The sequence below is a fragment of the Trachymyrmex cornetzi genome, unplaced genomic scaffold, assembly GCF_001594075.2.
Source record: "Trachymyrmex cornetzi isolate Tcor2-1 unplaced genomic scaffold, Tcor1.1 scaffold380, whole genome shotgun sequence".
NCBI lineage: Eukaryota > Metazoa > Arthropoda > Insecta > Hymenoptera > Formicidae > Trachymyrmex > Trachymyrmex cornetzi.
In genome coordinates this window covers 36,918-59,973 of record NW_017298535.1, presented here as the reverse complement: position 1 = coordinate 59,973, position 23,056 = coordinate 36,918, and the positions used below count along the sequence as shown (strand labels likewise).

The following is a 23,056-nucleotide window of genomic DNA, read 5'->3' as shown; positions in this document are numbered from 1 at the left end:
CTTTTTCTCTCCCGTGTCGTGTCGAGTGATTTGGTTTCTTAATATTGCAGTGTTTAAAGCCTATCTTACATGTACTAACTTTCCCTCATATTTGACTGTGATTGGTCGACTCTTATAACTAACTACGTTTACGCAATTGGAGAATTGGCTTAAATCAGTAACAACATAGTTACATCGATGATAGGCGAACCGCGCGGATATGATGGAATAATAAAAAAAGAGCGACTGTAGGATGCATTGGCAAACATACTGGTTACATTGTAAACCGTAAAGTTTACTACCGAGGGGGGGCTTTTAATTAAACCGTGCAGCGCGCCGCAATTTTTCGGAACGTTGACTATTTTGCCAAATATTTTGTTTTCTACCGCACGTATGCAAACAATATGCAAACACGTCGTCGCACGGTCTCTGGTTGTTTACTCTTAACCAAGCAGCTTTAATCCGCGCAAAAAAGTGCCGCTAGAATCCACGACTCGGACAAATAAAGTTATGCAAAGCAGAAGATAGTCGTGATAGCAATGTGTCTCGTTATCGGTGTTACGTTCGCGTAAAGAGAAAAATGAAGAAACCGAAAACTCGCGAAGAATGGGGAAAGGAAATACGCATCGCGACGATGGAGGGATCGTTCGGGCAACACGTGGACGCTGCTAATAAAGATGTTTCGAAGTTTCTCACGTGTCATGGGTTCTTGCTTTCGCGACGACGCGACGGTTGGTGGAACTTTCTTCCGCCTCTCGTAGACGAAACACTTCGTACATTTTTATGACGGACTTACCAGGTCTTCTTACTCCCATCGTCGCCTTTTTTCTGATGTTCCTTGAAGTTCCCTCGTGAACTTAGAAACCTTTCGCGAGGAAGAGTCTGTTTTTGATGATGCAATATATCTCGCTTACAAAAATATGTTATCTAACTCAATTCGGGAAATTTGCTCGATAAATAAATAGTGAATAATAATAATAAATAAATAACGATAAATGGATTATCTTATATGTATCAATTTAATCGGTAAAAATTACAAGCGCTTTCTGAATTTCCTAGTTTTTTTTTTAATTGTAACTAATTAATTGACATTTTTTTAATCTTTGGATTTTTATCCAGTTTTTTTTAGTTACAGCTAATTAACCTTCCGTTTTCCAACTGAAACTTTAAAGATTCAGGTGAATTTTCAATTTTGAATTATTTTGCTTCAAATTCGGACATGTATAAAAAAAAAGTGAAAAACGTTTCGGATTATATTTTTGAATGTGTTGAAAGAGTGTATCACAATTTTTTCAAAATTTTTAGAGCGCGTCAAAAAACTTTTGAAAAACAAAATCATACAACAGTGGCCCATATTGAACTATATGAAAGCAGAGAAAAAAACGTTGGATCACGGAGAGTTAATCCTAATTTTTTTAGTTATAGCTAATTAATTGCAATTTACAACTTTATTTTTGACCAAAATTGCATATATATAATTATAACAAAAAATTGTAACACTTTCGTTACCGCAAAATTATAACAAAGAATTCAACAACGAAGAGTTCGTTTCCAAAGGTAAGGTACCTTATCGTATTTTGTCCGTATATTCTTTTTTCATGCGATAATGCTATCTTGCGTCGATCTTTCAACACGTTGGGACAAATTTAAAACGGACGAATGTGTCGCTGCGAAAGTAAAAATCGCATTGTGAAACGGGGAGTTATTCGTTGATTGCTCAATTTACTTTCTCCCTTTTAAATAAAGGTTATCTTTAACAAAGAATATCTTCTTGATAATAATCTTAAAATATACTTACTACAAATTTTAGAAAAACTCATTATGTATTCAAAAGAAGAATTTATGATTTGAAGAATATTATAAAATTGATTGAAGAAGCAACTTTATATAAAAAGCAAATCGAAAATTTGTTTTAATTTAATAATCCTAATTGAAGTAGCAAACTGACTAGAATTAGAATATATTTTAAATAAATTTAATGCTTGTAATGAACTTGTGATAGATTTGCAGATATGTGAACTTTTGAAATACTTGGTACAAGAAATTATTACTTGTGTATAGTATGTATTTTTCTGTGTGTACACGACATAGCAGCTCGGAAATTAAATTCATGGTGGATTTTTGGGAGGCAGTAATTGGCAGCCGATCCGCGTAGCCGTGTTACATGTATGACACTCGCCCGGGGCGTTTATGCGACCGCCGCACGCGAGAAAAAGGGATTATCGAGCTGACGCAAAGGGACACATCGTCCACCCTCTTCGTTCTCTTTAGGACTTTGACCCCTTCTAACGATCCCCCGCCTAATAAACCGCCGCACATCAAGCTCTCGTCCGATAAAAAAGTAGACCGTGGCATCGCGATTCCAGACGCCTCTTCCTCCTTGTTTTGTACACCTGTCGAACCGTAGAATTTTGGCTGATCTTTTATTTGTAATACGCACCGTGTAATTCCGGAAGGGGTGCATAATCGGCATTCTAAGCGAAAATTATTTAATCGCCCGCTGGCTGTCGCGCCAGCTGACACGAAGAATTAAAAGCGTTAATTGATTCGTTAATACCCGGTGTTTTCTCTGACAACACAAGAATGAATTGCCCTCGAGAATTAATCTCCAAATGAATTAATCAACGTGTTTCTTCAAAGGACACGGTTCCTTTGCATTTGCGCCGACTCGCAGTCTTTTTCTAAAGGTCGATCTCAATATTCCTTCGTGGATATCGTTCCCTTTTTCCCCGGCGCGTGATTGACGCGGGTAATTAAATTTTCCCGACTCATAAAAGTCAGAATAGACCGCAAATGTACCAAGAAAAATATGCGCTCATTCCATTTGCTTATTTTGCAATATAACGAGAGCGTCGTGCGTTATCAGACGAGAGGCGGCCTGTGGCCTTGCGCGATCCGATAACGCGCTTAAGTCACACTTAAACGAGCTGATAACGAGTTTCGGTTCTTTGCGAACGCTTGATTTAGCATGTACGAACATTTTCGCTATAAGATGCATCCTATATTTTTATAATTCTCTGTAATTCTTAATTTATATACACTGGAAAAAGAGTCTGATTGAGTTAATTGTAATTCTGGTTGAAATCAGAATTTTCTGGTTGAATCTATATATAATTCTAGAGTTGAGATAAATAGAATTCTAGAAATTTTTCTCAGTGTAGCTCTCGGCATTGTTGACTCATATTCGTGCATGACTATCTCAATTCACGTAAGCATCGAATCCGGAATCTTAACTTTTAATTACATTTGTTTTAATAAAACAGTAAATTTGTTAACGTATCAAAGATAACTTCATACGAAAATCAATCCAGTATTTAGAAATGAAAATTTTTAATAAAATTCGTGCTGGCTAAGATGACGCATACTTTTGCTGTTGTAATGAAGAAAACATGTAATATTAGCGATTTGTATTGTTTATTTTAGGAATATATCTGATAATTAAGAGCATACACTGATAATTAAGAGGAAATACTGATAATTGCTTAATAATTTCATTGTTAAACCATCAAATCTTAGTTATAGATAACATAGATGTTGAATTCATGTAGCAAGCTACATATAGCTTCGTTGACCTATTCGATCTATTTTTTTCTGTGACACACTATAGAAAGAAATTTCATTACTACCGCCGCGCCTGTAATGAGACACGATGATGCGACGGTAACATTAAAGCTAAAATTTTGTTCAAGAATCGAGTCGTTTTATCCTACTCTTATTGCATGAGGATCACGATTGCAAAACGGTTAATTAATAATTACTCTTCCCGTGCACGTTTACGTTCTGTCCGCCGATCACGCGCGAAATTTACGAGCGCATCCGATCGCTCGATTATTTCGTGCCTCGTCGAGCGTCTTCTGGCGTACGGCCTGCACATTGTATATCGCGAATCGCGATAACGGGTTATCGGGATACCTATCTGCGGTATGTGCGCGAGTTGCGGACGTAAGCAGCATCGTCGACATAGGAAACCGGCTACGCGCGCCAGAGATCTTTCGCTACAAGCTTTTCACGTCCATATTTTGCCATTACGGTGCTTCCCTTCGGGAATTCAGTCGTTTACCCGTAGTTTCTTCAACGCGATACGCGTCAGCGAAGTTCAAATCGCACGATGAATTGTAATTTTCTGTCATGAGGTGCGATAGGATCGAAGGAAATGTAAACGTACGCGAGAATAATAGTTAAATAGTGGTAAAATAATAAAATAAGTAATTTAATAATTAAATAATAATTATAATTATTTAAATATGTGATATACTTTCAAGATTGAAAGTTCGATAGTTCGCCTCAAATTGTATGAACGTTGAGAGAGCTATGAAGTCGAATCACGTTAAGAATGACAAGTTACGAAGTGTGAATTGAGTTAAGAGCTGCGGGGGGTTTAAACTTACGCGTTGCAAATTTGAGAAATTTTACTCAATAACAGAATGAAGAGAACATTTACCCACTTCATTAACGAAGTAAAACGAGAGAAGAAAAAAATAAAGAATTAGAACCCTTGAAGTGCTTTATGGAATAACAACTTATTCAATGGTCAAGAATTATAGTTGTGATTTAATCAAGATTTATTAAAAAATTTAATTAGACGTAATATGATTTAGTTAAATCAGCATTACAATTAGAAATAGAATAATTTGTTTAAATAAACATCTCGATATGTACGCATCTATTATATTTTTTCTCGATATATATATATATATATATATATATATATATTTCGCTCTTTTTTAATCTTTAGGTAAGTAGATAGTTCAAAGATACGCAAGTTGGTAGATGAGATACTCAGAATATCCCAAATTTTTTCATTTTATAATTTCTTTTATTAGTATTATGTTATAATTAAATTTACATTAGTTGTGATACTTTTATGAGATAGAAAATTGTAAGAATAATAAACTTAAGATCCATAATTACACTTTTATCGATAAATTGCGCGCATTTATTTCTGAGATTTTATAATGCACGTAACGTAAATTATACTCTCTAAATCTGAATGAGTGGATAATCACTGATATCAGTGCCAAGTATGTCATTCGTAATCAGTGAATTAAATGTGAGATCCTTAACTTAACTAATCTTTATTATGTGATCTAACTAACCTTGTTTTAGTGCTTAAATTCAATAAATATGGTATTGGAAAATTGAAATTAACGTATAGATATCAGTATTTTAGTTATATAATGCTTAAACAGTCTTCCTTTTTTAGTTGAACTTTACTGATTATCAGTGCTACTGGGTAATTAGTAACTGTCCACTGATTCAGATTTAGAGAGTATGCTAACGCGTAATTATCGATAAAAGTGAATAGGTGTGAATACGCAAGACTTCCGAGTAATTCTTTGTATATATTTTCCTTTTCTAGAAGAAGGTTTTAAAGAAAACTTATACCTAGGATGCTACAGCTACCCCACCTATCCACTTAAAACTTGAGCAACAATTTATTGATTGATTCTATGACCACCCTTTTTGCTTGTACTTTCTGAGCTCCTCTTGCAGTCTATAATGTACTTACATCGATAGCACTTACAATGCGGGGCGCCACTAAGAGGGTGGGTGTCGAATAGCACCGCAGGGATCACCGATCATTTTTCGCAATTCGATCGCATCGCGATGTGCGAACGGTGGAGACCTGTAATCGGAAGAAGCATATGCGCGTCGTTCGATCTTATCTCGCGAGAGTAATGAGAGCTCGTGCTTCGCGCCTCAAATCGAAGATGCTGGACGGATAAACGGAGGCAGAGAAGGCCGGAATAAAATAAAAGGCGCACGCGTCGCGTCTGGCATCGCGTACTTTTTCCTACAACGACAGCAACGGCGATGAAAAATTCGCTCTAGATTAGAATCGCCGTCGGAGAAGTTTAATGTTGCCCCGAGAAAACGCGTCGCAGGTTACGGTATACGAAGGACACGTTCAAGGATTATTCGACACGCGAATAAATTGCCTGTCCATGTACCTACACCTTGTTTTCTCTCTCTCTCTCTCTCTCTCTCTCTCTCTCTCTCTCTCTCTCTCTCTCTCTCTCTCTCTCTCTCTTGTACTCGCAACAGTGTTAACCCCCCGAGAGAGAATATCAGAGAAATATTTCTGCTTGGAATGTGGAATTTGAGAAATTTTAGTATAGCCGCGTTAATAAAAAAGTTTAGGTGCTCTATAATTTCAACGACGATGCTTTGTGTCTGTGAAATTTTGCTTTATTACTTTCTCGCTTCGTCTTTTATTCGTATAATTGAATTTTATGTTATATACTTACCAATAATCCAAGTTTGTTCATTCTTTAGTGTCACATTAATACTAGAAGTACCCAATGATCTTTACACATTGATTTGAGGCGCGATTTGAGGGAAAAAAATCGAAAAAATATGATGCGCAAAATACTTGTTCGCAGAATGTTCATTTCGCCGTCTAGACAGTTGTGGAATCTCCAACGTGTCTCAGATATAGAAGAGTCTTAAATTCGTCAATTTATGCATCCACGATATGCGTCGTACGGGCGTATCTCGTGTTTCACAGATTTTCACCTTCGCCGGCGCGCGGGATACGCGATAATTTGCTCCATCTGTGGATCCATCTGCGGATTAAGAAGATGCTCTAAAGCGGGCAATCTCATTACCGCGGCCGCGAAAAGTGACGGGTCGAAATGGCCGAAACGATACGACGTCGGGGATTTCTCGGTGGGTGGAAAACGACGTAAAGGTGGAGAAACGACACGACGCGGCGCGACGGCTGGCTCTCGCTTCGTCGGTTATGTGCTCCGGCGTTAACTAAGCCGCGGGATTAAATCGGATGAGACGTCGTTAACCGGAGCAGCCCACTCCGTCTGCGTCTGTATGCGTACACGCGTGCATATGCGTGCGCGTGGGTGTGAGACGCCATATGTCCGCTTCCGACTCGTTTTGCGCGGCGACGCCGGTTTGCGCGAAGTGAACGACCTACATCGCGAGAGCTCGTTACGGGCTCGCCCTTTGTTACCCATCTCGTCGTTTTCCTGCACGGTACGATATTCCGCAGTACGATCGTGCACACGGAGCGAGTAGTGGACGGACCTCTCGGAGTTTCGCGGTTCGTTTTGTCGTGTGTTACCGCACGGATGGATTCTGCCCGTAATCGCTTTGTTGAAACGGACGGTGCGAGCTATTAACGGCAAACTCATGCGGGGGGAAATCGCGATCGGAGTGCCCGTGGAAATTTTTTATTTTGCGTCGAGGTTGCGCGCGCGATACGCGAAGAGGAAAAACCAACATGCGAAAAGGAAAAAAAAAATCAATCGCACGGTATCCGCGCTTTTATTTGGGGCGGAGTTGGAAAGAGTGATATTCCACATTTCTGTCAAATATTTAGAATCGCTGCTTTTCCATGCTCGCGATATATATCCTCCTTGTTAAAAGGAGGTTTATTCGTTACGGTCGTACTGCGCGCGATAGATGTTCTATGAATAGCAACGCGACGGTTCGCGCTGCGAATTCCTCCGAGACGTCTTTTTTAACGTCGCGACGCCGCGCGCGCCGCGTCGTCGATCGACTAGAACGGGATTAACGGGCGTCGCCGTTTGATTCGGCGTCCGTGTCTATTTTCGAGAACCCAACAGAAACACCAGGCACCCGCCGCGGTTCCAAATTAAACCGTTCACTTCAAAGCGAATCACTAGTCGGTATAACATAGTTAATGAAAAACAACACCGGAGCGTTCGATTGTTTTTTAAGTGCAGCAGATTATTCTGGACGATTATTCGATTAAGAATCGCTACGAATAATAACATCAGTGAAGAATGATTGAATCTTTGTTGAATCTTTATTTGCGAAGATTATTGGTACTTACTATTTAGTAATGCAATCGATACAAATGGCATTCTATCTTTCTTGGCATTCGATGAATAATGAAGACAGAACGACTTGTGTCGCTAAATGGAAAAAAAATATATATATATAATATTTCTATATGTTCCAGATTAACTAAACAGAGATGAAGTTAGTCAAACACAGCGTGCATAAAAAGAACGATTTTGTTGAAATATCTAAAGATTCAACTAAATACAGATCTAAAAATAATATATCATAATTATTCTGATGACCCAACAAATTATTTTCAAATCATATCGAGCTAAATTTTTCGGTTACTTTAGAAGAAAACCATTCTTTCTGCGTGTCATTGTCTGAAAAATAGAACCTTCTACTTCCGAAGAGAGGCTGTAGCAAAATTCCATCTTCGGGATAAGTTTTTCTCTAAAATAAGCGGTACAATCAACAAAATTCGAGGGAATCGAGAGGCTGAAATCCATTCAAATCGTTTGCTCTTAGCATAGGGGATGCAATCACGCGAATTAAATATCATCGAGAAGTGGAAACGAAATCATCAGGGTTCGTCGTGGACATCGCGAGACTGCCCGCATATCTCGTCCGCAGCAATCGCCGGTAATCGCTTTATAGTCGCGCAAATTCGCCGTGGAGCCGCGCATTTATTTCCTCTCGCGTACCGGTGATGCCGATATTTCGTCTCCTCTTTTTTCCCCCCCTCTCCGTTGGTTTCCCATTTCTCATCCCCGACTTTCTCGTTCGCCGTCGCGCAAAATTGTTCGTCCTCCCCCGCTTTCCCTCGTCTCTTCTTCTATCTTTCGCTTTCCATTCCTCTCTTTCTTTCTCTTTCTCTGCGCGATGCAGGATAGAGGCGAAATTATTGCTGATGCTCGCCGGTACGGGTGTGCACCTTTCACCACCGATGTACCGCGATGTGCAGACGCGCTTCGAGCCGCACAGTCACGAACGCACGTGCGAACTTCGGCGTGCACGCACACATTGACGGTAGTAAAGAGAACGTGAGCGGTATAACCGAGTCTTTTCTCAGGGGGGGAAAAAACGAGAAGTTGAAAACGGTTTAGAGGGAGGAGAACGGAAGAGAACGGCGCATCTCTGTAGGGTTTGCACCCTGCGCGGCGCGGCGCTTCCGCGAACTTATGCGTGGAAACTTGGCGAAGAGATTACGAAACGCGCGCGGCGCGTCTTGCAAATTTAGCCGCCGAATGGCCGGCTAAAATTATCCGCGTCTTCGCTACTCGATCGTTTCGACGCGTCCGCGAAGTAGAAGTCAAATAGAGTGGAAAGTCGATTTCCTCTTCCTTCTCAGAGGATAATTAACACAGCGAGAGACATGCCGGATTATACCGTTTATTAATCTTCAAAAGTATTTTATCACTTGGCAAGAGTATATTGCCTGCTATTTGACTTTCTGCAGTTGGAAGAAAAAGCGATCCGAGTCTCGTTGTTTTAAGAACGCCGAGGTGGAACGAAACTCATTCGGTGTTTAATTCATTTAACGTTTATTACAAACTAGCGCTTGATTCTCAATTTCTTTTTATTCCTCGAGTTATATCTTTTATTAATATACACTGGCAAACAAATTTACAAAATTTTAATAAATGTCTCTGAATAGTACGAACTAAATCTTTACTAAATGTAAACATATATTTATGTGGTACAAGAATCATTGATTTGATTTAAGTATTATTTTTCTTTATTGAGTAAATATTTATTTACTGTAAGTAAGAACTTAGTTATAGAGTACTGTTCAAACAAATATTTATTAAAATTTAATAAATTTTTTTCAATGTAGAGATAACTTTAGGAAAAGATGCTTTTATAAATTTGGAATACACTGAATTCTAGTGTAATTTACGAATAATACATACATTTTCCCTCGAGATAACGCATCATTGAAGTGCTATCGGCTAGAAGAAATTCAATCGAACTAATTAAAAGCGATGATACACGCGTAATCATATCGGACGTGTATCCGAGCGCCGCAAATCTGCCGGAAATTCACTCTGTCAGATACAGGTGTTGCGCCCCGCATCGAGCCAGCCCTGCGTACGCACGTACACGTGCACTCGTGCTCACGCACACAAACGCTGCAACATGTATACGAGGTGCATCGGTGGTGCAGTGCACGCGGATGCAGATGGCGTGTAACCAGAAGCGGTAAAGCGAACGAGGAGGGGTTAAAGAGAGAGCCTGGCGCAAGAGGGAATGCGAAACTCGTTGAAAAAGGAGAACGCGAGGCCGAGAGACCAGAACGCGTTGCGTAGAAACGAGACAAGGACAACGCCGGGTTAAATGGGTGTCCATGATAGAGACAAAGGCAGAATTCGTCTTTCAAGAGGGATAGAACGATAGGGTAGGAAGGAGAGAGAGAGAGAGAGAGAGAGAGAGAGAGAGAGAGAGAGAGAGAGAGAGAGAGAGAGAGAGAGAGAGAGAGAGAGAGAGAGAGAGAGAGAGAGGAGAGGAGAGGAGAGGACTGCGTAAGAGAGACTAGAAAGAGGATCAACCAGGGAACGAAGTGGGCAGTATTGTTAGAGAAGGATGCAAAAAGTCAGAAAGGGAGAAAGAAGGAAGTGGTGACGCACTGGCCGTTCTGTTGCTATCGAATAACTTTCTATAGTCGTAGATTATTTGATAAACTTGCTCTTTCATCGGAGAGAGAACGTCTTGAAACGAATTTGAAAATCTGTAGTTATTGGGAATATTTGGTTTTTCGTTTATAAGAACTTTTCTGGAATAAAAAATTTGAAATAATTGAGCAGTTGTGTGGAAGGTATTATAATTATAATATTTAAATGTAGTTTTCTACTGTAAGATTAATTTTGTCACGTACTGAAGAGAAAAATTAGTTGCATAAAGAGGTGAATAGTTGCATTCGATCCTTCGGTTGCAGATCTTTCTCACTCTCTTTTGATTGGAATGTTTTTTCTGAAATAAAAAATTTTTAATAAAATTAAGAGGTTATGTGAACGCAACTATAATTACTTCCATGTACACACACAATCGTAAATTATTCAATAAAACTGATCTCACTTTGCCTCGGAAAAATTTTGTAGCAAATCCAGAAATCTGTACATTAAAAAGAAAAATTTCTGAATGAAAACGAACGAGTCAGAAGATTCTAATCGATCAAAATTCTGGTTATTTCAACTAGAATAATAGATTCAATCAGAACATTTTACCCATTTTCAATCAGAATTCTAATTAAACTAACCAGACATTTTTCTCATTGTCAATGTAATGTTCAAAGTCTCTTTTGATTGTTAGAATTTTTTTGGAACAAGACATTTTAAATAATTGAGGGGTTTGTAAAAGTAACTATAATTTAGATGTACTTTTATGAAGTGCCTTTTTTGCGAAGAAAGTGAATTAGATCGTTATATTCGATTCTTTGATTAAAGGAACTCCTTATCCTCTATTTTCTACAACATGCTAATGTTGATCTTGCGAAACGGCGAAGCCCGAAATCCGCCTTCAGGCATCGCTGATTAATTAATAACATACACATCCATTCGGCAGCGCGCACCAAGGGACATCCCGGCTCGGAGACACTCTGTATACCACGAAACTTCGGAAGTTATTCGCAACAAGCGGCTTGCTAGCTAGCTGCCTCATGGAATTCTGCTCACAACTACCATCGTTATCAGTGCCATCGGCACTACCACTATCGCATTACCGCGCTGTTGCCTTCCTCCGTCTTGTCGTCCGATGTCGTCGGCACCTCCGGAGAGAGGTTCCAGCGACCAGCCTCTCCCGCGCGTCTTCCGTCCCAAACCACCACCAACCGGTCTCCCCGTATTTCCTCCGCTTCTCTCATCGTTCCTCTCTTTAATAGCAAGTAGAAACTTACTAGCGCCAACTCCGAAGTGTATTACGTGCACGTGTATATATAATACGTGTCGTTCGGTACGGAACGATGGGAGGAGGATTAGGGTTGCGAAGCTAACCGATGCGGATATTGCCTTTCGTTACGTCGCCAGAAATAGAGAGAGTAGCGCGTTAGTTACACCGATTAATCTATTAGCTTCTTGCTACTACCATGCGTTTTCAGTACTCTATTACTCTATCCACATTTATCTTGATTCCACCGTGAACGTAAAATTACTTTCCTGGAACGGCCTACCGCACTCTCGCACACGTTGACATTACGTCTCTTTGCACGACGGACAGACGTTTGATATGCACGTGTTTATCGCGTAATGTTTTTTTTTTTTTTACATTGCTGCGACAAGTGTTACAATGCCCGACGGCATTATTGTTTGATTTTTCTCTTTTAGACTGATTGCGATCACGATGTCGCGCCCGCCGCTGTAAAATCACAGTTCGGAAGTCACCTGTCACAATTGTAACGGAACGGTAAAAGCGCACGTGCCGTGGGTGGCGAATGAGTATGACGATAGCGAGCGGCAGAGATGAGATAATAGATAATAGACATACAGAGGTCGATTGTTCGCGCAAACGCTTTGAATAGATGCCGCGTGGTAGAAGCTCGTAAACGAGCTCCTGTAAACTTGCCCTCGATTAAGATTATTATCCTTTTTGCGCATTGCGCCGTTTACCCGTGGCTATAACAGAATCCTGTTACTCGTGCCCGCCGTCCATCCATCATGTAAACATATACGCGTCAGAAAGTTTAATATAATTAATCTTTTAATTAAAACTCTTTAACTGCGCGTCGCGCAGCGACGCATGGAATTTTAGATATAATAAACTCAATAAAGATGTAAACATATTCTATTGATACTCTTCGCCATTGATTGACGATATTATTACTTATCAATAATCGGAAATCATGAACTCCACACTAATCATATGGACAAAGTGGTTTCAGTCAAATTAACTGTAATATTTATAGCTTATGAAATCAAAAGTTTCTGTAAACAACCGTAAAGTGACAGATTTTCTTGTAACATCATTTGAAATCGCTATTTTGCGTGTGATCGTACTGAAAGGTACTTTTATTTAATTACAGTTAGTTTTTTTAACTGTATAACAGTTATAATAAGTATAATTTATAAATAATTTATCATAAACAAATAGCTAAACACGTATATGACCTTACAAGTGTTATTATTGAGAAATTATGTTTCAGTATGTGCGCGAAGGGAGGGATAATATAGGTGTATAAGGGATAACCATCGACACAGATACACACACATCAGTATGTATGCATTTGTGTCGGTGGCTATTCCATTAGTATGTCTGACATTATTACGTATGAACATGGAACACCCGTATAATTATATATAAACGCCTATATAGATAAAAACAAATTGTGTACTGTAGATAAAGGTACTTTTCAGTCCAATTATACTAAAAATAGCAACTTCCAAATGATATTATTGCAAAATCTATCCATTTCCGAGGTTGTACTTATGGAGACTTTCGATCAGCATTTCATAAGCTATAAAACATTACGGTTGCAGTCAATTTTATTGAAATTATTTTTTTAGTATGATTAATGCTGAATCATGTGAACAGTATTTTTTTTTTGTACGTTTATTTGTTGATGATTTTAAATGTGAAAGAAGAGAGAGAGGAAGGAATTTCCAACAAATTTTTAATGCGCCGCAGTTAAAGAATGAAATTTCCGCTAAAATGGCAGAATCGCGGATAAATTCTTTTGCAATTAAAGTTCCATATGCAGCTTTTTTTTTTATTCATCAGCATATCTATGCGGGAGTATCATGCAACAGCGCCAATCTCGACCTTTCTCCCCTCGTCGATTCCCTCTTATCAAACGAGGAACACTCATTCACGCCTTTCCCTTTAATGAAACGGACCCTCGGCCGTCCGTTTCTCCTTGCTTCCCTTCTTCCGCGGCGGAAACGTTTTCCACTCGTTTCCACCGCGGCCGGCAGGCCGTCAGGCCGGACGCGTGCGTGTTCTTCCTCGTTACATACGTCTGCACGCACGCACGTGTGCACGCGAGTACACGCGCACGCTCGCGTGGGCGTGCATTCTCGACTTGCGTGTGTGAGGCGCGGTTACGACACGGCGGTTCCGTTGCATGCCGGAACGTGAGGTTAAAGGAACGCCTCGCGCGAACAGGTTCCCTTCTTTTCCACAACGCCGACCGCCGAAGGGAGTAGTGAGTTTCATCAGCGCGACGACATAGTCGGAGACTGACAATGGACCGCGTTCTCACGCGCGCGTTTAAACGATAAACGTGAAGGATCCTCCGGGAACGGTACAAGTGAATTTCAAGTACGCGAATGCGAGAATCTTATTTAAAATAAAGCTACTCTGAAATTTATTCGAAAATCTTTAATCCTGGATTTGTAGTAGAATTTCCTGTTATATTTAAAAGTGACAATAACATATAATTACACGGAAAGATTTTGTTGACGTATGTAAAAATTTAGTTAGATCTGAAAATAACTTTTTTGGAGCATCAAAATAATTGTCCAGAAACTCAAGCATGATGGATAATGCTGCGAAAAGTTTTGACATTCTAGCAACTAGCCTGGGCCTACATAATTATTTTAATGATCTAACAAAATTATTTTTAGATCTGTGCTAGCTGAATTTTTAGATACTTTAGCAAAATCGTTCTTTCTATAAAAATTGCGACGTGCGAAGTATGTCTGGTTTTATTTAAGTAAAAAATCCATAAAATGCGAAAGTTTCCCGATTCACGAAGTTGTCTATAAAATAGCAAGTATTTTTGTCGCGTCGCTGGATATAAATGTTTAAATGGAGATAAGATACATAGAGCGGGTTCTCTCTCCGTTGTAGGATTCTGCCTCGATAGAACGATACTTCATAGAATTTTTCCGAATATACGCTTCTCGTTACCGACGAGCGCCGCGCTTTGATAAATCGCCCGTGTTTGCCATTAGTCGTCGTTTCCGTCTCGATGAAAAATACGGTTTGCGCGCTAATAAACAATACACGAACGTCGAATGCGGCGCGGCCGTTCTAAAATTGTGAACGTTCCCACGAAGCCGAGTAATTTGTACCGTTCGAGACGCGATCGTTAAACTCTTTCGTGCGGCGATTTAGCAGGTTTCTTGCTGGCAAGCAGCGAACTCTATACCGGTCAGCAGTCGTCAAAGACTTAGATGTTCGTGTAATTCGAATCAAACCGTGATTATTAACTCCTCGGGACAACACAGTTGCACGGTTACTCATGGAATTGATGAAATGCCTTACGAATTCAATACTATTTTTTTAACGTTGAGAAGGAGAAGGAGAAAAATGGAACAGAGACTATAAAAATAGAGACTTGTAAGTTTTATTTACGATGTTTAGTATTTGTATTGCTTTATTGTCAGGACATAATTAATGCGTGTAGATCGTTACAAAACTAGAAATGAGGGAAATATCAAGAAAATTGAAAATGATCAGGGAAATCAGGGAAAAGTCAGGCAATTTTCCACAATTTTCTGGAAAATTAAATTTCTTGGCTTTAAAGAAGTTTAATATATGTAGATCACACCTGCGCAATTTTGGAATACTATATCGACATAACAATTAAATGCAAGCTTGAGTCAGTAACATTAATAGTAATTTACATTGTTATGTTAAATTGCTCCCTCAACAAAATATTATTGAAAGCATAAGGAAGAATCGTGAAATTTTGTATGAAAGTCAGGAAAAAGTTACGGAATTTTAGGATAAGGAATTTATGACAACTCTAATATATGTATATAAAATATAAAAAATATTTTGTAAGTAAAATTAATAATTGTTTTGAATTCTTGTGTAGTTCATTTCATTGTTATCTTTTTTGACAAAAATTTCCACAATATTATTAATATAAAGAAAGTGACAAAGGACTTTAAGGGCGAGTCGAGCAGTAAATTAGAATGAACTAGATTTCAAAGTACAATAGAATATCTCACGCTGCTGTATCAGCTGTGAAGATTTTGGTGTTGCGAGCTTTTGTTCTGAAAGTTGTCGCGCTTCAACTAAGTGAGTTTTCCTTCTCCGAGAGGTCGGTTGTCAACGGCGGAGTCAGGTGCCGGGCAGAGACGAGCTTAGATACGACGCGACGCTCCGTTCGCGCACGCAGTCAGTCGGCGTGGCAAAACCACAAGGCACCGCTCAGAGCGCGGACGTAGGACAGTGCATTTAGGGTCGATGCCCTCCTCTCTGTGCACCGTCGATGTTCGGTGCTCTACGTATTTTCTCCTTATCTCCTTCTTTCGCTCTTTCTCCCCACGTCGTGGGCTTTCCGCGCCGCCTCTATCCTCGTCTTCCTTGTCCCCGGCCCGGATACTTGTTGGACGGTCCTTAGAGACTCGCATGCGCCTCTTCGCGATGATCGAAAGTACGAATATGCCCCCGCACGTTTCGCTCTTGTCGTAGAAGAAAGGAGGAAAAGCGAAGATCGATTCTCTCGAGCTTATAAGTCCGGCCGGCACGCGCGATTATCCTTATTAAATTAAACGCGGCTAATTCCAAGGGCAGGCTGATAAACGACTTATTTGCTTAATGACATAGAAGCAGGTAATTGCGATCGCCGTATAACAGTTTGTTCGAAGCGTTTCGACGAGAGCGAGGTAATCTCTGGGAATCGCGATGTTCTTGAGCTTACTCGGAAGCAATTACTTTGGCCATCTGCTTTTCCTCATACAGACCTTCGGCTTAAATCTCGGCGTTATGAAAATGTTATTTTCCGCGTCTTACTTGTCTTACGCGAAAAGTCTTTAACGCCGAAGAGACATTAAAACCTTCGCGTTATGTAAATGTATACGTTAGATCGACAGTAAAGGAATCCCATTTTTTGCCGTCTATATAAGCACGACCTTGTCCAAGAGCCGTACGCTGTTATTATCCACTTTATTAAATTAAGCGAGAGCGATACAGAGAGAAGATAATGAAAGACGTGACTTGGAATTAATATCCCAACTTTTTAATGCATTTAAGCACTCTCAAAAGGCGATAAATTATCTCACGTGTAATTTAATACGCTGTACGTTGAAGTAGCACGCGTTATATCCACCGCTTTTCAACCATCCCGATAATTTTTCAAGCCTTTAGTTGCTTCCAAAGCGCGCAATACGCTTTTCACATATCTGAACATTCACAAGGAATTTTGGTAATTCGATGTGATCTTTCTGTATCTTAAATTACTTGCGCGGAAAGAATAATTTTGCTGTGAAGTGTCGGAAAATTGAGCTGGGTGTACAGGTCTGAAATATTTTTGTTCAACTATCAAAATAATTACGTGGATATCTCAAACATGATGAGCAATGTAGCGAAAAGTTTTGACGTTCTAGCATTTGAACGTTCTACATAATTGTTTTGATGATCCAACACAGCTGTTTTAATTCAGATCTGTATCTAAATTTTTGGCAAAGCTATTCTTTCCGAGTAAAGATAGCTAAGATAATAATATGAATAAATTTCCACATTTTTTGTTGATATAAGTAATATAACAATGAATACATTTTTTTTATCCTCCTATACTAATTTGGAAGTTCCGATTTTGATTAAGTAAATTTTATGTACATAGAAAAAAACGATTTTGCTGAAATATTTAAAAATTTAGCTGAATACAGATCTGAAAATAATTTTATTGGATCATCAAAATAATTATGTATACCTACCTCCAGTATAATGAGCAATGTTAGAAAAAGTTTTAACATTCTAGCAACTAGTTTGAGCGTTTTACATAATTACTTTTATGATCCAATGTGTGCAACTGTTTCAATTCAGATCTGTGTATCTAAATTTTCAACAAATCCATTCTTTCCATGCAGAGATAGCTAAGATAATAATATGAACAAATTCTCCATTTTTTTGTTGACGTAATATAACCAGTTTGTCCTACATAATTATTTCGATAGTCTAAATAAAATTATTTTCAGATTTGCGTTTAGCTAAATTTTTAGATACTTTAGCAAAACCGTTCTTTCCGTAAGATTTCTTATTTTTCCGATTGCCTTCAATTCAAGTCCAACCAACTCCAGGCTTGAACCTTTCAATAAAGAACGACGGTATCGCGCGAGAAACCCTAATGGATGGGAAAGAACGAAGTGGTCGCGGATGCGCGAGAACGGTGCGTTCTAAGGATCAATGAACGATTGTTCCTTAATCCCGTGGTGCTCCACAGGTTGCAGTCGCGCGTGTATTCTTCGCACGCATTACTTACCCTCGCTTCATCTCGGATTCTAATCGAATGTGCTTGGATCTTGATATCAAATTATCTTCACTTTCCGCCGGCTGCTACCGTCGTCGCCATCACCGTTGTTGAGACTCTCTTTCGCGTCCGTATAGTCGCGCCGAACGGGTTTCCTTGTTTGACGAGTGGCGCTCGAGCGATTTCAGAGGGATTGCGCTAAACAGCGAGATATAAATCCCTCTTGGCGTTCGCTTCGCTGAGGCACTTCGGTGAATCACACGACTCAGTGATCCTCAATCTCGGAATGAAATCGAACGGCTCTTTCTTTCTGTTGCAGGAATATCGCGGAGGATCTGATCTTGTCGGATGAAGAGAGCGAGGATGAGGAGAACAAGGTAACGTATCTGAAGAGACATTTAATCTTTTAATGCATTGTTATTAAACATAGATATGTTAATGATAATTACTTATTATTATTATTATTGTTACGAAATTAAGTGAATCATCAGTTATTAAATTAAATATTGTTTATAATATTAATTGTTTGCAATATTATATAATGAAACAACGCGCTTTCTGAAGTAAAATTTTGAAGCTATATAAAAATTGAACGATTAACTGCACTTTCACCTTCAAGTTTGTTTTTTCGTTGATTTTTTGCAATACCGCAAAGTACTTTCGCAAACCGATACGATCGAATCGCATTTGACGAAAAACTAAGTGGCCGTTCATCACGACAAGAAAGATTCCGTTCCACTTTATTTCACGGCGAAATTACTGATAGCGGTCTTCTTCTTATTCCCAGGAAACATCATCGAGACCGACGAGAGGAAACAGGAGTCCGGATCTCACGGTCGTGTAAGTACCTTATTCGTAACTTTAACTAATCTATGTTGTTTACGGAAATTAACTAGGATTAATAATACAAGGAATTAATAATAAAAAGTATAATGCTTGCCGTTTCTCGAAATTATTTTATTATACTTAAAGACTTTTAAAAAAAGAGTTCTTAAATGTTTGAAACACTTCTTTTGAAAGTTTTTTTAACGTTCTTGAGAAGATATCTCAAGATATTTTCGAAATCATGCTTTTGACACAAACATTTACAGTTAATGTTTTAAATAATTTAATACGAAAAAATAGAAAGAGAATTTTTTTGGAAATCTCATACCTTTCTTAAGTGCCTGCACATTAATTTTCTTCGAGTATACACGTGTATATACAGTATGAAACATTTTGTAATTGTGTTAGATTGGTCTTTGTTAAAAAACTTTTGTGTTGAATTTTTAATGTATCCGAGTATTAATTGAACATGTGATTGCGTTATATGAACATTTTATATGTTAAATTAATATTTCTTGTAGTATTAAATATCCACATTTCTTATAGTAATTAAAATAACACAATTTATAAGTAAGTGAACAATTAATATAAAAATAATGTTTTTAAAACGTAAATTCTAAAATAAATGAATAAAATGTATTAATTTAATTTATTTTAAATAATTTATATTTTACAGAGGAAATATGCTTTTATAATTTGCTTACAAATTGTGTTAGTCTTGTACTTTTTGTTATTTTTTTTTGTATATAATATTGTGTTACTTCCTGACATATTTTGTGTTAAATAAAAAATTGGAATGGTCTGGGACATGTGAAACGTGTTAAATTTAATATGAATTTTCCAACTATATATCGTGATCTTGAAATTGAAAAATTTATTCCAATTGCCCAACAAGAAATTTCTACGATTTCCAGTGTCTCGATACCTTTATCGAAAATCACGATGTCCAATTTTGAGCATCGTTTGATCAAACATCCTTACAGTCTATCGACACCATTGATGACATCGGCACCGCCGCCCTTGACACCTATGTCGCCCATGATCATGTCACCCGTGGGCCCATTGTCACCCTCGCGGCCGATCAGCCCGCCGAGATACCCGTCGCCGCCACCGAAACGGGCGACACCGGAGCGAGTGCTGTCTCCTCCAGCGGGTGTCAATCATCCCCTGCCATCCGCGTGTTCCCCAACGAATCCGGTTGTCGTCGGCCAACCGTCGAGCCCAGTCGAGGCGCCGCATAGCTCCGGAAGCGCCAGCTCGAGCTCGGATTCTGGTTCAGATTCCGGCTCGGACAGCAGCGATGATTCCGAGGACGAAGACGACCTGACCTCGGCACCGCCGCCATCCAAGGGGCCTACGACACCGCCCTCAGTTTCACCGAAGCAGGACAATCTGGTGGAACCGCCGCCTGCTGAGGAACCTCGTCGTTGGGACCTCATTTCTTTTCTGCAGCAGAACGGCAATCAGAACGCCGAATCGAAACCTGCTCAGGTAAGACTGTTTACATTAATTATGGAGCAATATTTGAATTGTTTCTTCTTCCCAGTCTGTGTTCGTCTCTTATCAGAGACGTGGTGACCTTTTCTGCATAATATATATCCTCTGATATGTGAGACTTAGTTTTTTAACTCCGGATCCGAATGATCATGTCAGAAGAGGTTATTATGACAAAGATGCTCTCGTCATTGCCTTCCGAGAGATGATCAAATAAAATCTAATATATATGTTCTGGATGGATTTGAATTCGATCTTTGGCACAGAAAGCAGCCCCGCAATTCACTATACCACGATCGTCACAATTTTGTTAATATGTTGTAATATTTAAAAATCTGAGGAAATGACTTTTAAGAAAGAAATTTTAAAACATTTTAGTATACAACTTTTATATAAAAATATAGATATGTTTAAAAGTAAAAATTTATTTCTTAGCTCAGTGGAACAGTAGATTAAAATCTGAAGATTAAGTAAATCGATCTAGTTCTTAGTGCCTAATTCTATATATTATAAACTAAATATGTACAATAATATGACAAACATTTCAACTTATAATTATGAAGTTAGTGAAGTTAATAAAAACCTCGGTAATATAAATAAAAACAAGTCAATAGACACATATAAATCAATAGAGTATAATTTCGCCGTAAAGTTGTTTAGATAAGATTACAAATGTGTCGAAAAAGTTATTTGATTATATGTTTAAATTATATGAAAAATTATGTCAGAGAATTTATTTTAAAAGGATTGCATTGTTTTTACAGGATAATGCCAGGCGGGAGAATACGCATGAAATAACGACGGAAACCAGATCACATAGGGAACAGTCTCATGATTGGCAGCTCGGCGAGGCCTTGAAGAGGTCTCATAACATGAGTTCTCTCAGCGACAGCGATCATCATTCTGATCAGGAAAAGAATCAATTGGTTGAAGACAATCGCGCCCAGACGGAGAAGCCAAAAGTGACCGATACCAAGAAACGCGGACGACCCAGGAAATCCATCAAGAGTCCGAAACGCAGTCACCGGACGTCGGACGAGAATCTGAAGAATAGCAAGTCCCGCAGCCGGACGAGAACGGTCGCCACTCCTGGCAAGAAAAAGCCACCCAAATCGAAGGAAACGGTGACCTCAAGTGACGACGACAATGACTCGAAATCACAAAGTGATTCCGAAAGTGATCGCCGACCTACCAAAGTGTCGGCCGTAGTACCAACCAGAAACGAAAAGAGATCGAGACTGAGTCTGTCGTCTAGCGACGACGAGAGTTCGCCACCGAACAGGAAAAATAATAATAGTGCCTCCGAGGACGACACCGCGAGATGGACAAGAGTTCCCCCCATCAAGCGGAGCAACTTGTTGGACTCGCCGAAGAAGCAGGATCAGAAGAAAAGTTCCGCCAAAGGCAAACCTAGGCAGCCCAGATCTAGAGTGACCAATATAACCGGCGGTTCGGATTCCGATAGTGAATCAGAGGTGTCTGTAAGGAGTAATCGCATCAAAGTCGCTCGGTAAATTATTTTTCATACAATTATTCTAATGCATTAATTATCTCTTTTTTTCTTCTTTACTAGAATATGCAGCTTTCGCATATATTTCCATTTAATTTCCATTTAATTGTTTATATCTTGCTCTTATATTTTGCACGTGATAAAGAGAGATATAATTTTTTTTTAATACTAAGATAAAATAATAATACGGCAATTTCATTTATGATCTATTAATAATTTAATATTTTGTTTTCCGGTTTTCTCTTTTTTGCCTTTTGTTTTTATTTAGCAAGCAAGGCTAATAAATATTTTTTATAATAAAAATATTGTAAATGTCAGAGTGCCACCCAGACCTCGAGCACCACCAACGAGGACGATCTCGCCTGATAACTCTGATAGCGATAACAGCCCGGCGTCAAAATTGCAAGAGGATGACGCCGGCAACGTGCAGGATAAGAAGAAAAGCGACACGCTGCGCCACGTCTTCTCGACGTCGAGAGGCATCGGGAAGACGGGTGGTAAAGGTGGGAAAGGTGGAAAAGGCGGTGGTAAATGCGGTATCTACGTAGAGGAGTACACGAGTAATTCTGCTACGCACACACCGACGGGCGGGGACAGTCCGTACAAAAGACCGTCCTCGCGGACGTCCAGTGGTGGCAACAATCCTCTCCTGCGCTCCCCTCCAGCGCTCACACATGTGAACGGCGTACCAAGTCTTATGTGCAAGATCGATCTCAGCAGGATATCCTCGCAAATTTTCTCGAATCTATCGAGAGGACAAGAGCTCAGACAACGCACGGAATTGCCTGACACTAGGCCATCTTCGAGACAAAGACCGTCCTCTAGTTTGGCGACCTTGCAACCACCGAGGTCGTCCACGCCGGAGGAAGGTGAGATCATCGATACGCCGCCTCCGCAACAGCAGATTGTGTCAGATCGTGCGAGAATCCATCGTTCCGACGGACTGCTAAGCGAGAATGACGGCAAGATTTCACGTTCTGTGATCAAGGCCCAACCGATATCATCGGATTCGAAGAGCGGCGGTACTGTTCTCGGAGGTGCTGGTAGTGCTAATAGTGCCGGTACGCTTGGTAGCGCGCCTAAGAGGAAACGCAATCCGAGTTGTAGTTCCGTGTCTAGTTTGAGCCCTGTTCAGTGTTCGGTAGATGCGAAAACTAAGAATACATCCGAGCATAAAGACAGAAGCCGCAAAAGACAACGGAGGCATGCCAACGACGGGCTAATGTCCAGTCAGGTATGGAAAAAAGTGAAAAACTTGTCTGTGAACTCTGGCCTGTGAAAACTCGGTTGTAGTATTTTTAGCTGTAGATTTATATATATATATATAAATATATATATATGTGTGTGTGTGT

At 39.5% G+C, this 23,056-nt stretch overlaps 1 protein-coding gene across 5 annotated transcripts in view; it reads left to right on the top strand.

Annotated features, from left to right (window-relative positions):
• lilli (AF4/FMR2 family member lilliputian) overlaps positions 1–23,056 on the top strand; it is a 273,330-nt gene that overhangs the window by 245,880 nt on the left and 4,394 nt on the right. For all 5 annotated transcript variants that reach the window (XM_018511570.1, XM_018511571.1, XM_018511569.1 and 2 more), the window contains exons 8-12: positions 18,195–18,252; positions 18,663–18,715; positions 19,684–20,191; positions 20,959–21,704; positions 22,023–22,938. In XM_018511570.1, the coding sequence (XP_018367072.1) occupies positions 18,195–18,252; positions 18,663–18,715; positions 19,684–20,191; positions 20,959–21,704; positions 22,023–22,938 (2,281 nt within the window). The remainder of the gene's footprint in view (positions 1–18,194; positions 18,253–18,662; positions 18,716–19,683; positions 20,192–20,958; positions 21,705–22,022; positions 22,939–23,056) is intronic.